This window comes from Vidua macroura, chromosome 15, assembly GCF_024509145.1.
Source record: "Vidua macroura isolate BioBank_ID:100142 chromosome 15, ASM2450914v1, whole genome shotgun sequence".
Taxonomy (NCBI): Eukaryota; Metazoa; Chordata; class Aves; order Passeriformes; family Viduidae; genus Vidua; species Vidua macroura.
The window spans coordinates 14,285,955-14,301,796 of NC_071585.1; the positions used below are offsets into that span (position 1 = coordinate 14,285,955).

General features: G+C 43.9%; 1 protein-coding gene across 1 annotated transcript in view; it reads left to right on the forward strand.

Annotated features, from left to right (window-relative positions):
- The window catches only part of SGCD (sarcoglycan delta), a 136,278-nt gene that overhangs the window by 110,205 nt on the left and 10,231 nt on the right, over positions 1-15,842 (forward strand). The window contains exon 7 of the mRNA XM_053991319.1: positions 15,499-15,622. Within this exon, the coding sequence (XP_053847294.1) occupies positions 15,499-15,622 (124 nt within the window). The remainder of the gene's footprint in view (positions 1-15,498; positions 15,623-15,842) is intronic.

Here is a 15,842-nt window from a genome sequence, read left to right on the forward strand (position 1 = left end):
CCTCAGAAACTGCCATTAGCACAGCTCAGCTTTTCCTGCTCTGCCCTCAGCCAATATAAACATCCCTCAGCTGCTTTTATACATCCTCTGGCCACCAGCACGTGCCTGTGTTTTTCCTGAAACTCTACCATTCCTTATATTGCAATAGGAGAGTTTAGAGCTGTTTGAGTTCTGTTTGTGTATTCACAGCCCAGTGAAAGTAAGAGCTGGCTGCTGCAGGGCAGTCTGCATTCCTCTCCCTGAATCCATGTGGAGTGGGATGCCAGAGGTGCCCCATTTCCACACCAAACTCCCTGACTGTAGCAGCAGTGACACGAGATCGTGATCAGGGAGGCCACCACCAGCAACAGGGAAAACAGACCAGACAAGTCCCTGCTGTTGAGCAGGAAAGTCCATTTTATTTCTGCCCCCACTCCCCACCCCGTGTCAGGGGGAGCAGGGGGGCAGAGGCCCAGGAGTCCGAGCAAAGCCCAGAGAGCCCAGAGCAGACCCAGGGCCCTGGGGTTTTATCAGGTGTCCCATGGGAGGAGTCTTAAGATCAGATTACAACCTCCTGAGAATGGAAAGGCTCCACAATTCCTCCATTTATAAATTGATTAAAACAAGGGGATTCTTGGGAATATGACTTAATGGCTTACAAAACTAAAATGAACATCATTAAGCTGAATTAACAGTAACAGAAAAGCATTTGAGACTTAATTACAGAGAATAAAGTAACAGAAGTGATGATACTGAATTAAATGAGTTAATTCAGTGGGTTAGTGGGTTAATAGTTCATTCTCCTTTGGCTTTTGATCTTGTCACCAGAAGGGGTGCTGGTTTTGGTCTGCTCTTTCACGAGGGGCACAGTCCTTAGTGTTTGAGCTCAGCGTTAGTGCTGGTGTTGTCGGTGTTTCTCTGCTGGATTCTGATGATGATGACTGTGAAGCAAGGAAGGGTGACAGCAGCAGTGGGAAGGGTGACAGCAGCAGTGGGACAGCTTGCAGCACGTGGCAGGGCTCTGCCCTTTCCGAGGCTGGCGCCCAGCGTGCGGCACGAACCCACGAGCCTGGGGCTGAGTCCCATCCTCCACCGACTGAGCCTCCTCAGAACGGGAAGGCTCCACACCTGACAGCCCTGAGTGCACAGTGCAGAAGGGTACAGAAAGAACCACGCTGGCTTTGGCACTGAGCAGGGACAATCCTGCTACCCTGCAGCTTCGGATGGTTTAGCCTCTCATGTGTCTTGTTCCAGGTGGAAGCATTCCCCATGGATCAGCCGTGCCTGCTGTGAGCGCTGCTGTGCTCAGGCTGCTGTTGGCTCCTCAGCAGTCAGTGCTCTCAGCACAAGCCTGACAGGCCCCACTGGTAGCTCTGACATCTCCAGCAGCACAAGGAACTGGTGAAATTGCCTCAGAAGAGCTCACGGTCTCATTTACCAAGCCTAGTGCCTAAAGTGCAGCCTAGTTCACTCTCTCAGTGGAAAGCAAATAGAAAAATAATTTTCACAGTGCCCAGCAATGTTTATCTTCCAGGCTGGCTGGCCTGCAGTGACATTAGTGTCCCCAGAGCCTCCGAACTTAATGATTTCCAGTTGCTGCTTGCCTGCTTGAAGTGATCCTAGTCCAGCCTCCACTGTGTTCCTCCTGCCAGTCACTATGGGAACAGCAATCAAAGCTCATATTTATGGCTCTGTAGATGTCCAAGGTCATGGAGCACAGGTCTGGTGGGAGCAATTAAAACAGACCTGTCCAGTTACATCTCTTTAAGCTCTCCCCACATTACACCTCTAACTAGAGCAGTAAAGTTAAAGCAGCATGACTGTCAGGATGTGGCTGCTTTTTAGAAGATATCCTTTACAGAGATAAAGACACTCGGGATGATGTGGAAGCGTGCTAGGAGTGAAGTCAGTATTGGTGGGTAAAACCTTTCCCAGGTTTCATTTCACACCCATCCATGGGGCAGAGCTGTGCCCAGCAGTCCTGGCAGGTGTTCACAAAACTCACAGAATTCACAGAATTCACATAGAATCCCAGGTTGGAAAAGTCCAACCCAACCCCAACACCTCAACTAAACCCTGGCACCCAGTGCAACATCCAGTCTCTTTTTAAACACATCCAGGGATGGTGACTCCACCACCTCCCCAGGCAGGCCATTCCAGAACTTTATTACTCTTTCTGTACAAATAATTTTCCTAATATCCAAAATATATTTCCCTTGATGCAGCTTGAGTTCCCACTGGAGCAGCTCAGCTCTCTGCAGCTCATCCACCACAGGAACAGCTGGGCTGGAGTGGTTTGAATAAACCCTTTTGGAGAGGCAGAGGATGTTTGCTCTGGTTTGGGGGGTTTTGTGGTTTCAGTGGTTTCACCCTGGGTACTCTGTTACTGTCATCACCTATAAACTAAAAATGGCAAATGTGCATTTTTAGGGTAACAGCAAATGTTGTTTACTCCTGGTGACTTGCTCTGTGGCAGAATAGAGGGGGGGAAAAAGGACTGCAGGAATAACTGCAATAAGGTGGAGGGAAGAGCTGCAGTGAACTTAATGTCTGAGGGAGAGATAAGTAATTATTTGGGAATTATTATTTGGGAGTTATTATTTGGGAATTATTTGGGAATTTCCAGGTTTTGTAAGAGGCAGCTGTTTCTCTCCCAGTTCCTGTTTCAGCCAGGGTCACTTTCTGTTGAGGGACCTGTGTGATGGGACTCATGAACCATTTTCTGGTTTTTTTTGGGTTTATTAGAACAAATGTTCTTATTTCCTTGGGACCAGCAAGTGAGGACTGGATTCCCTGTTCTGGAGCTGGGGATAACCACTCCTGGCTGCTGGGCCATGGGGGTGGAATGCTGTCACCAAGGGGGTGACAGGCCAGCCCTGGCATGGAGCCCTTGCAAACCTGGAGGGTTGGCAGCTCTAAAAAGGTAGAAATGAAGACATTTCTCATAGCCTTTGCCAAAAAGAACAGGAACACCCCAGCATTTTAAGGAGCTGGGAAGGCTCCAAATCCTGCCCTGCCTGGCTGGGTGGCTTTGGTTACTGACACAGAGGAAGACCACAGCAGTAATTTTCATTGGGAAGGTTTTAGAAGTGATGGCCACCCATAAAAAATTATCCACATTCTAGTTGCACTGGAGGAATCTAAACAGAGTTAAGTTCTTGCCTGTTTTATTTTTCCTCCTGTTACCTACCAAGCAGACAATCAATAGTGTTAATGTGACTGCTGAGAGGTGCCATGAGGGTGCAGCCAATTCAGAAAAAGCAAGGCATTCCAGGAAAAAAAAATTATACCTTGCAGCTTTGATCGTTCTTGGTTTCTAAGATCATAAAAACCACCCACAATTCATATTTTTCTCTTGCAGTGTTTCTTCATCATCATCATCATCATTATTATTATTTATTATTATTATTATTATTATTATTATTATTATTATTACTATGATGTTAGGCAAGTGAGAATTAAGGTTGATTTTAAGGTCCAATTTCCTTTCTCTTGTTGTGTTCCCAAGGTAACTCTGTTGAGTTCTTTTAAGAGCAGTGCTTGGGAAGTCAGTGGGGTGAGATCTGTGCACGTGGGGGCATTCCCACCTCACAAGTCCATCTGGTGAAGTTCCTTGTGGAGGTGATGGCTCAGGACTGTGCTTTGCAGCAGAGGGGGCATTCTGTGAGGAAGTTTTCCAATGAGTTGGCTTTGATACTAGGAAAAATTAGCAGCAAAGACTTGTCTGTTTCAATTTGCTGTGTTGGGGAGAATTTTTCCTCCTAGGCTGTGCTGGGCCATCCCCACCAGGCTACAGGGAACCCAGGGACCACTGGATGTGGTCACAAAGGCACTTAATCTTAGGGCTGGAAATTGAATCCCAGTGCTTCAGCCACAAAGCCAGTTCTCCTACCTGGCTGCCTTTTTAAAATCAAAATAAAATAGTGCAAAACGAATTGAAAATCACAGTCAAAAACCTGTTCTAGGAAGGGGTTATGCCACTGAGTGGTACAGCAGCTTTTCTGACATCAGTTCTTTTTTGGTTTTCAATCTATTTCACTTCACCTCCATTTGACATCTTCCATTCGCAACTGGAATTGTCTTTGTTACCTGCTAAAGAGACATCCAGGGGAGGTTATTACAGTCAAAAGGCAGACTTGGCCAAGGAAAGATGGAAGGAACCTTGCAAGAGTCAAGAAATGTTGAACATAATCTCATTTTGCTGTGGTTGGCCCAAGGAGAAGAGCTTTCAGTGCTTTAAAATGAACAAGGTGAACAACTTGCACTGTGGATGCCGGCAGCAGCACATGGAACATGCCAAACAGCAAAAGGAGAGGCAAAGCAAGGAAGCAGAGCTTCTTGAGACACACACCTGTGAGCAGCAGGGTTTCACAGCTCCCAGTTCCCACCAGGTGAAGCAGGACAGGGCTGTCCCTCCCCCAGCAAGAGGTGGGTTCGTGCCAATAGGGGCAGCCCCCAGCAAAGGGTGAATCGCCACCACCAGGCTCAGTAGTCTCTCTTGCACTTCAGAAAAATATCATCTGGCACTTCTGTCTCGAAGGATTGCCAAGCCTTACCTCTGAATGCATGTTTTACTCAGGAGTGCAAAAGATAAATAGAAAACAGTTTTGGTTTTAGCTGAAGATAAATTGATGCTAAGAATTTGCAAAACATTCTCTTCCCTAAATTAAAGTGTCCCTTTGGAAGACATGTGTGTACTCTCATTTTCAGCAAGTCGGGCTTTTTTTTTCCTGATCTCTCTATCTCTCTGCTCCTTTCCTCCCTCCACCCTCCCACACAATTCCTTTATTTTCTTCTCTACACAACTTCCCAACCTATTTTGTTTTGCATATTTGAAAGCAAGAAATTAGTTGGAAATCTCAAAGAGCTCTAAGATTTTCTGTTCTACACTATCAAAGAGCTTTGAGCCTGACTTGTTCAAATACTCCTTATCCCTCTCATTGCCCTTCCAAACTCCTCTGTGCCAAAAAGGTCACAAGAAGGAGCCCTGGCCCTCCCTTAAAGTCTCTGTCCATGGAGGCCTTGCCCATTCTTTAGCTTTATTTTAGTGTTCCTCCCAAATCAAGGCTGTGAATAAGTGATCTGGAAGGGGGAAAAATCTTCCCAACTCTGAGCAGGAGCCCAGCACTTTGGAGAAGAGGATGGTGCAGTACTGTTGCATGATAATGGGCTGGATTTGAGGAGTCTGCATCATTTCTGTGCCCTTGCACATGCAGACGTGGAGCCACATTGCTGGTGTAACTTGTGACTGTGAAAGAGGCCACAGCCTTGGCATATGCATCCCTTTACTTTTACAATTTATGCACTTCTCCAATTTTTTAAGTATACTGGGAAAAGAAAATGGTACATCTTCTGCATAAAAATGAAAAGTAACTGAAAACCTGTTATATGCTCTATATAGCTCTGATCAGAGGGGAAAAGATGACTGCAGATTTGTGGTTGACAGCCTTCAGAAAAGGTTCAACAGAGTGTGAAAATTGACATTTAGCAAATAGCAATTCAGTCTTCGTTTTTAGTGGCTCTGCTTGAAATAAATGGCAAGGTTTTAAACAAAATGTTTGTTATATTGGATGTTGCTTGTCTCATTACTGCAGTTAATTAAAAGGGGGGACAATAAGTCAAAGCCAGAGTCAATAAGTTTGTTAATAAAGATTTAATTTGGTGGAATCATTATAAATTGACTGTACAATGAATATCCATTCATGCCATGGGAATGTGAGTGTCTGAAGGTCCATGAATGGGTTACCCATCAGGTTGTAGCCAATTTGTCATGCTAAATAAGCTCTTCAAATCCACTTAGGCAAGTGTATACATGTTTCCAAAGGGTATCACCAATGAGTAGATGATGCACAAAGACACACCTTTTTTTTAGCAGGTTTTTTTTTTATTCTGCCATTCCAAATCCTTTTTAGCTTTTTTATCTCTGTATTTCTCATTGTAAGTGATTTACTATTAACACCAGTCTTTTTTAGAAGGAATAGAATAAATCAGCAGAGAGGAGAAAGAGTAAATAATCACTGCAGTGAGTGCTGGAGGCTGAACCTGAGCACTATCCATGTGAAATTTTAATCCACCTGGCCCTTTTCCTTTATTGCTGACCAAACAGCAGCTAAAACCCCCTGGGCAGACAAACTTCAGGAGTAATTTTAGAATAAAAATCCAGATTGACATCTCTTCCTCAAGCAGTTCTGATGCAGGGGGCTGCATGCAAAGCCTGATGCTCATGACTGCAATATTTGCATAGTGCTGCACTCCTGCCAGTAATCCTCTCACTGGAGTGTGGGTTGTCACAGGAAAGCAATTTCTTTGCCAGGGATGGTATGCTGGTCTGCCCTGCAGGATTTTCCAACACTCTGAAAAACAGGAGAATAAGATAAAGAAATTGCATCATGCTGCCTTCTTTAAGAGTAAAACAGAAGAGCAAAATCATGAAAGTAGCAGAGATTTGGCCCTATTTCATCCAGCTACTGACTGCACATGACAGTCACCCCGAAACAGAGCACCAGGTGCTGTGTATGTTAACAAATACAAATTGTTCATCCAGCAAGTTTTACCTGACTCAAGTATCCATCTTTTCGTCGGGTTTTATCATTTTAGCCTAACTCAGGTGGCTTTTGTCCTGCTGCCACCATCCAGCAGCCTGTATAAACTTCAGGAAAAAGCTGATTGAAGCCTGAACTGTTCCCCCCAGGACAGCATTGCTGTCCCTGTGCCAGTGGCTCAGGGTGGCTATGAAATGTGGCCCTACAGCCCTGCTCTGTGATGTGCTCATCTCCTCTGTGTCTCTGAGGGCAGCACTTTGTGAGACACTGGGTAGCAAACGGTGTCAGTGGCCCCGAGGAAGAGCCACAACATTTGGTTTCTGTTTCTTTTTCTCCCCCTCTGGCACCGTGGTAGTGCATCAAATACCAAATCTTAGCAGCCTCTTCTGCAATTCTGCTTGAAAGAGTTTCTTCCAATTTATGCCTTTTCATTAGAAGCTTTCAACCTATAATTAGAAACTTACCCCAGCCCAACCTTTGTTTCTTAAAAAATGCATTGGTGGTTTAGGCAATTATGGTAACATGAAAAGTAATTATTTCTCTCCATGTGTGAAATGAGCCTGGTCGTTAGTGCAGCCAGCAGCAGGAGGAATTTATTTTCTTTCAATTTGTTTTAATTTGTTGCAAGAAGTTACATAAGAAAATAAATGGGTGGTTTAGGTAGATGAGGCATGTGTAACTCTGGTTTGGGGAGTGCAGCGAGGCTGTGGGCAGTGGGATCAGAGGCACGGCCACAGTGCAAGGCCAAGCCCCCCAGGTTACCACACACAGGTTAGCCATGGAGAAATTTCCAGAGTGTTATTTGAGCAGTTTTGACCTGGTCTATGTAAATGTTCAAGGAGCTGTGGTCAGGTGTTTATAATAAAAATAATCATGGGCCCGTAGGTGCCAGCCAGTGGCATCAGCAGCACTGTGCCTTGGTTAGAGCTCAGCCTGCCTTGTGACAATGTCATTGTCTCTCTCAGTTCTGACTGTGCCCACCACACAGATGGCTCTGGGTGTCCCAGCTTGTCAGTTAAGGCTGGAAGCTGGGCCACCCCAGGTGAGGAGAGGGACATTGCAGTCATCTCTACGCTTAAAATAGGAATCATTATTTTTGCAGTTCTGAATCCCTTCTCTCTCTGCTTAAACACCTCATCTTTTTAAACCCCATCTGTATTTACCACACATCGTGTTCAACTATCACCCAATTTCTATGATAATTTCCCTCCTTGATTTATAAGCAACAGAATTTTTTAATTATCCAAATGATTTTAATTTTCCCAGCCATACCTCCACTTCGTTGAACATTAATCTTGCACTTTTTTCTTAGACGATCTCCACTTCTCCAGTTCATAATGGAACTAGATCTCAATAGTATTGCACAGTCATTTTTCTCCCTAGATTAATTTGATATCATCTGCTTGATCTCAGGTTTTGTCTTCTAAATACTATATTTGGCTTCTGGTAAACTATTCCAGAAATTACTTTAAATGTAAAACCAAAAACAAAACTACCCTAAGACATTTAAGACAACTTTACATAATTACCTTGCCTTCAGCAATTCCTGTGCTGTAGCATGATAGGCAATCACAAAGAATTTACAGTTGTATTTTGACTGCTCTGTGTTTTCCTCGTTTTGCTGCTTTTTTAGTGCTCTGAATTAGCCTCAGCTAGTGCAAACTGTGCTGGAAGACTGCAGCAGGGGATTTGCAGTGTGGTGGGAGGAACCATATGTTCACACCTCTCCTCTTGCTGAGGAATGGCATTTTTTTGGAGGGAGAATGAAAGCTGGTTCTCACCTGCTTGGTGCTGCAAGACAATACCCTCCCTACAAACTCATTTGTCTAGATCCTCTCAAATCTTCTTTTAATATTAGCTGAGCATCTTCCTGATGCTGGCTTTGCCCTCCTTTGTGATGGTTTCACTGCTTTAGTTAGCCTTTCTCACAGAGTTGTGGCCTCTGAAGAGATAATAAGATATGTCCATTACATAGTCAGAAGAGTACTGTTTTAGCATCAACTCTCTTCAGGAAAAGTTCACCAAACACAGGGCCCATAACTCAAACTGGGTGAAAAATACATGAACCGGTCCATTGGGCTCTGAGATGAAGTTACCAAAACCAGCAGCAGATTTATTACACTGCTGGTGATGAAGCATTCCTTGAAGCTGTAAGAGCTCTATTTTAAAAAGAGAGAAAAATTGTAAACGCTAGGTTCCCTATCTAAGGAAACAGTAAAGCTTACAAAGTTAGCACAAGGGTAGTTCCCTTCTCAACTCCTTTTTCATCTTTCTCTTGACTCACCTTTGTACAAAATCTCTTCAGCATCTGTGTTGCCCAAACACAGATGAGAAAATTTGTTGCACCCTCTGCCATTTGAACCAGACTTACCTCTAACTCAATTAGAAAATTGTAATTTCCCATAAAGCATCATTAGACCTCTGCACCTGTCAGGTCTCTGACAGATTTAGGTGGGTTTTGCTTGGGAATTACCTGTGGTTTGTGGAGATAGCTAAAATAATTTTCATTTACTGTTCAGTGTATTACCTTATAAATTGCATAAGGTTTTGGACCCGAAGCCATAACAATCTCTTTCAGATTATGGCTGCACTGGAATTGTCACTCATTAGATTTGCAGCATAAATATTGGAAACTGTGGTGATGCACGATGTCAGACTAACCAGTATTTACAGTAATAGGCAGGATTTACAATTGGATGACATGATAATAATATATCCTTGTTTACTTCTCTAATTAATGTTTCTAAAGAAAATACCCTGGAAACGTTCCATAAGCAAGATTTATTTCTGTTGATTGAGACTGTAATCAGATGTCCCTATTCAAACAGTAATTGGTGTGCTTCATTAACATGTAATTGAAAACAAGATTTATGTCAATGCTAGGCAATAAATAACAGGGATACATATTTTCTTATTAGTGATGATCTCTTCTGTAAGCTCTCAGAGTACTTGCTGCTTTTGTATTATGCCACTTAGGTCATATTTTGTCAACATCATGGTGTCTCAGAAAAAGACATTGTGCATTTAAAATCCTTTGGATTTTAACCTCTGGCTCTGATGTACCAAGGCCAGCTCCCTTTTTTTCTCTTTCCTGCTTTATATTAGACTCACTGTTCTTGCCATATTTTAGCTTATACTTTTCCCATGAAATGGCAAATACCAGTAGGAAGGAATCCTAGTGATGAAGGGGAGAGCTCAGGGCGGAGACAAAACTTTGCTTGAACTTATGTTCAGTTGAGGTTTTCGCCAGGTTAGTCAAGGCTCAACCTGTTGTTCCTCCTTCCAAACATTTTTCTGCTCCAATACAAGTAAAGACAACTTAAAAAAAGAAAAAAAAAAACAAATTCTAAAAATAGAAACCAAGCATGGCTTCTTTACAATTCAGTAAAACCTAATTAACTTCCTCTTAATAGGGAAAAAAGCATTATGTTTTGTTCTAGGAGTAGACCTATATGAGATAACACACAAATAATGAAGTCAGAAGTGTAAGTCGCTTGTGATCCCATTGATTTCATTGAAACAAGGGAGTTAATCCCAATGGGTGATCCCACTGATTTCATTGAAACAAGGGAGTTAAAACTGAAAACAAATTTCAGCTGAAGGGGTTGGTTCATTACCAGCAAATTGATGGAGCTCTGTGTTTACTTGTTGACATAATTTTCCAATTGTATGAGGTATAACAGGCACGGTGCTAACATTGGCTAATTTTATGCCCAACGTGAATCTTATGGCTGGTCAGATGGATACCATAAAAAATAATTAAAGTCATTAGAGGTAATGGGCTACAGCTGCAGTAATACATGCTCTATTCTCAGTCCAGAGGTTTCTAAGCAAAATTAAATCAGCTCCTGTTACCACACTGCTGCATCATATGCTCCTCACCTCCTGTGCATGAATTTCCCTTCCCATTTCCACACTGCAAGCAGTGTTTGTGCCCCACACAGAAAAAGCCCCTTGTGGGGACAAGTTTGAGGCCATTCCTAGTTAAAAAAAAAAAAAAAAAAAAAAAAATTACAAAGTGGCAGCAGAAGGTCCTCAGCTCACATGAACTCCTTTCACATGTTGAGGATCATCCCTCTTCTCTGCTGTAGCCTTTGGTGCAAGGCACAGATTGCAAGTCACATTTGCATCAGTGCTGGACCGGGGCAAATCTTCCCCCTGAACTATTTACATTAAATTTAACTTTTTAACAGAATTATGCCCACTGTATTGGAAGCACATCAGCAGCCTCCAACTTCAGGTGATAGTGCCTGCACATCTTTAATACCTTCCTTTTTTGCCAAAATTCAAAAGGCTGTTCATAAGAGTAAGGAAAATGCTGCATTGTCCTGGAGGGGGTGAGGGGAGGGACAAGAAGGAAATAGATTCCATGGTACTGAGGTGATTAATGTGATTGTTTATGATGAAGGACATGAAAACTAGAAATCTGGGTAAGTAATGATCTTTCCAAGTGAATGACTTTCTCTGGAACCACAATACAATCTCATGTGCTGATTTCCTTTAAATTATTGCTAAAGTTCCCAAAGCAAAACAGAGATGACACTGAATTTTTTTTCTTCCTTGTTGATTTTCAGGAGCACAGAATTCCCACTGATTTCCAGGGGTTCGCTGCGAGATGCCCACATGCCATCACCTCTCTTTAAACCAGGAGGTGCTTTGGTGGTGGGATGGAGTAGAAGGGCTTAAGAGGCACATTTAGCACTGTCCATTAAGGGTGGTGAGCTGGAGCTGAGTGTGCTCAGGGGGAGGAACAGGACTAACACTATTTTTGATGAAGGTACAAGCCCAGCAGTGCAGCTTGGGAAGGATCAGTTATCCACGTGCCAGCCATTCCTCCCTGGCGATGGTGACTTCCCTGGCCTCAGTTATTGCAGTATATAAATGCTTCACAGCTGCTAATGTATTTATCTTCCCATCCTCCCTATGGAGTTGGGAAGTGCTATTACCTCTGTTGCAGAACTAAGAACTGAGATTAAGGGTCAGATTTGTTATGGCATTTAGGTGCTCAATGGGATTTTCAAAAGTAGCTAACACCCGTTGTAATAAGTGGAACTTGGGAACTTGGATAGTTCTGAAAATCCTGTTACTTGTGTCTTTTTTTTTTTTTTTTTTTTTTTTTAATTTTGGACTTATATGAAATCTTGGGATCCAGAGGAGTAGTTCCCAAGTTGTGGGGAGTCACCCAGACAGGAGAACGTCTCTTCATCCACCTCCCAGGAGACTGCAGGTGGGACAGGAGCAATTTCATGGCAGTAGCTTATCTCAGTGCTGAATTCAGCAAGCTGTAACTGTGCACAGCATTGCATTTACCCTTCTTGCCCAGCTCTGTGAGAGAGGTCAAAATGTAGTCCTGCAAATACTGGAATAAGCAGCACCCATGGTCAATAAAAAGGGCTTGTGTGCCAATTGCTGGGATGGAAAATTCAAGAGCAGGAGCAAATAATGAAACAATCTATATTCATGCAGCCACCTTTCCAGCCTACTGCTCTAAGTACAGGCTTACACCTCACCAGGAGATGGGAATCCCACTAAAAGCTCTGGAGTATCACACTGGAAAACAAATGTTGATTTTGAACAAATTATCTGTTCATCTCTAAATCATTTTCTTTCATTATTAGTCTCCAAATTGGTTCTGCTCTGGAAGGCAGAATTAGGTTTAAAAGCAGAGCGTCTCTTAAATGCCTGCTCCAAATGAAAGTGTTCAGTAAACATTGCTCAAACCCCCAGAGCATAAACTCCTCAACTGCTTTCTGTGGCTTTGCATAGAATTTGCAGCTCCTGGTTTATGGTCAGGTGGCTCAGGGATTCATTCAGGATATCAGAAAATAATCAGATGAAATCCCTTATAAACATATGCCCCTTAAATACCAAGGAAACAATTTTTAAGACCTTCCTGTCCTCCTTTACAGTAGCATAAATTGGGACAAGAGTCCCAGAAAGATGGATTTACAGCAATATGGAACATGGAGGAGAGAGAAGAGTCAGGCTCCAAAGCACAGCACCAGTACAAAGCCATGTGGGTTTCATTATTGAAAGATCTGCACTTTGCTGTTGTTGTATTTTCAAATATTTCTGTAGTTTTAAGCTTCTAAAAAGATCCCTGGGTTTTAAAGTTGTATTTTCAGCGTTAAAGGGCTGGATTTGGGTTGCATCAGTGTGTCAGCAGGATTGCAGCTGTCTGAGGCTGTGATTTGGGGTGGTGGGGTGGGGGTCAGCTCAGTGAGGAGGGTGATGGAGCAGCAGCAAAGCCCTGGCTGTTGTTGTGTCCTTGTCCCACGTCACACCGTGGGCTGTTGGGAGGGTCCTTCGTGCCTCCATGAGGAAAGAAGCTCTGCATGGATTAGAATGCATCCAGAAATCACGTGGTTTTCAGCAGTGTTTGCAAGATGCTGTTATTCCACTTCTTCAGGTGGAGGAGGGAGAATAACTCTGTCCCTTTGTTACACATGAAAGAGAATCGGGGCAATGTTGTCTAGGACACTCCAGATCATTGGTAGCTTATTCAAACCTTGAATTTTAACTCAGTTTGCTGTTCAGGGCACCTGTGTGCACAGGGCAAGATGTGCAAGAAGCTCCTCTACTGATCCTCCCCCAAGACTTCCACAGATTTCCCAGCTCTCCTCACTCTCCAGTAAAAGTCTGGGACTGGGAGGCTGCTCCTGCACAGGGCAGGAGTTGAGGGCTGCTGCAAAGGAGTGAGTTTGCACTGTGGTGTCTGAACACTGTTTTGTACCTAGGAGATTTATTTCTCAGTGGATGGAAGAGCTAAAAGATTAACAGATGAACAAATATATTGAGACAGCCAGGACATCAAAGAAATTGGAGAGTCACCAGGCTGTGTTCTTAGGAATTATTTTATCCTCAGATTACCTGAGCTGTCTGGGGGTTTGGACACATCCTCTGGTGAATTTAGCTACATGATTTAAGATGTAAGTGGCCCAAGCTCTCTGCTGCTCCTCCTGAGGATGCTGCCTGTGGAGAAGAAGGAATGTGTGCCTGCAGCACAGATCCTGGGGACTTAGAGCAAGCAGAGGGTCCTTTGTTTCTCAGGGAAAACACCAGCCTGTGAGGTACACCAAGGGTGAGAGTGTACTGAATCCCTGGGCAGAAATCTCCAGGGAAATCTCCAGGGTCAGACAGCTTTTTGTCCTCCATGCAATCTGCAATTCAGTCAGGCAGGGAAAAAATGTGAGTTACAGCAATCTTAACCTTAGGTTCCTCACATAGGAACCAGCTGAGGGGTGATACCAGTGGAAGGAATCAGAACAAGTTTACATAAAATGTGGCTTCCCTGCAGAAAACAAAAAGCAGCTCAGAAGGGTTGTGCAGAGGGTGCAATCCATGACATCATGCTCATTCCTTAGGCTGCATATGCCTCAATTGCTCCTGAAATTTAGATTTAGTTAAGTCAGCCAGGAAATTATGGATAAGTTTGGGGTCTTGAGGGAAAGGTTCAAAAAGCAGCAACATGAAGACACCAAAAAGAGGGAAAGTCATAATTTGAAAAGTGCCACACAGAGGGAGCTGTGCCTGTGCTTTATTGAACTGTTGGCTGCAATAAATACAGCTGAATTCCCTCAGTCTCCCATAATGTTGTCTCAGTACCAGCAGGAGTCCATTTAAGAGCACACTTACTTGCACAAATGATTATATATATGGAGAGCAGAGAAAGAGCTGCTGCAGGCAAACCCTGAGAGCTGCCCAGGAGAGCTGGGGGTGGTGCTGGGCTGCCCCGTGCCCAGCTTTGCTCAGTGCTGCCAGCCCAAAACTGGCAAAGCAGAGGAGCTTCTGCTCCAGCCCTCCCTTCTGCTTCACCTGAGGAGACCACAGCCTAGATCTTGTGATCAAATAAATGATGAAGAAATCAACTAAGAGGATATTCCCAAAAAGGGAGAGTTGTTTTTTTATAACCATTTGCAATACAGAGAGTAATAAGAGACTGTAATATAAATAAGAAAGAGACAAGTGCAACAGAAGACCTAAAAATGGATGATGAACAAGGAAGACTGAACCTTGTGCTTCTGCACTTTACAGCATTAACCCCAATTGCTGAAGTTAAAGGTCTGGCTGTGTTACAGTGCTGTAACAGGGCTGTCAGAGGCCTGTGAAGTGTATCCATGGTTAGGAGGGGCTGAAGCTCTGCAGAACACATGGTCATGCCTGGTGTGATGTGAGCCTAGGACTGGAGACCACAAATTCTGGGATCTTCAGCCTGATTGTTTTCATTGATTTCCTTGTATCCTTAAACCCTTCTAAACCTCACATTGTAGGAAGTCAGGAGAACTAATTTATTCCTGCTTGAACAGTGGTTTGAGGAAGAGAAACACTTGCACTTGTAGGTGCTCAGCTCTGCTGATATCCTGTTAGCACTGATTAGTGAGAAAGCTGAACCAGAAATAAGAGCAAGCTGACCTTGGGGGTGGCTTCATTGCCCCTTTTCCCTTGGCCCAGCGTAGCAAAGCTGGCATGGAATGTTAGCAGATCAGATCTGTTGTTGCCCTGATTTTTAAAAGTGTTAAGTTTTCTTTTATAGTTCTTTTGAAAGTTTTAAAGTTCTCATAAAACTTCTTTAGCCTTCTGATAATGTTTACATATTTGAGAGTCAGAGTTCCCACACAATCTCATGTATAAATAGAATAGTTTACATATTTCTCTGTAGGTGGAGAGAAATAATTGATTGATCTTTGGACCAGTGTGGTTGGAGACGTGGTAATTCCACCCTCCAATCCACAATCACCTCTAGAATTCTATAAACACCAAATGTTCAAATAAAAACTTCCTCTTTTTCCTCCTTTGAACTTACCAAGCTTCTGCGTACTCATTTTGTGTCCAATAGCGACAATCTGTGATGGGTTTTACCACGCGTGAACCTTTTCCTCTGCCCATCAGCAGGGTGTGAGGTGCAGCAGGGCAGCCCCACGGGCTGAGCCCGAGCTGAGCAGGAGCCCACGGGCTGTGTGACCCCTCTGTGTTGCAGGCTGGAGTCGCCCACGCGCGCGCTGGTGATGGAGGCTCCCAAGGGCATCGAGATCAACGCCGAGGCCGGCAGCCTGAAGGCCACGTGCAGGACAGAGCTCAGGCTGGAATCCAAAGATGGAGAGGTGAGTGAAAAGCCCTGCAGCAAAGCAAGCCAAGGCGTGAGTGCCCTGCAGAGCTGCGGCCCTGTGGGTCTCACCAGGCTGCTGTGTTTGAAAGCCTGGGGACAGTGGGCTCTCCTGACTTCATTGCTGCTCTCTCTGATTGAACACATCCCGTGCAAATCAGGCTCACTCCATGGCAAAGGCTGATTCATTATTTTTAAAGTGCGTGGATAATAGCATC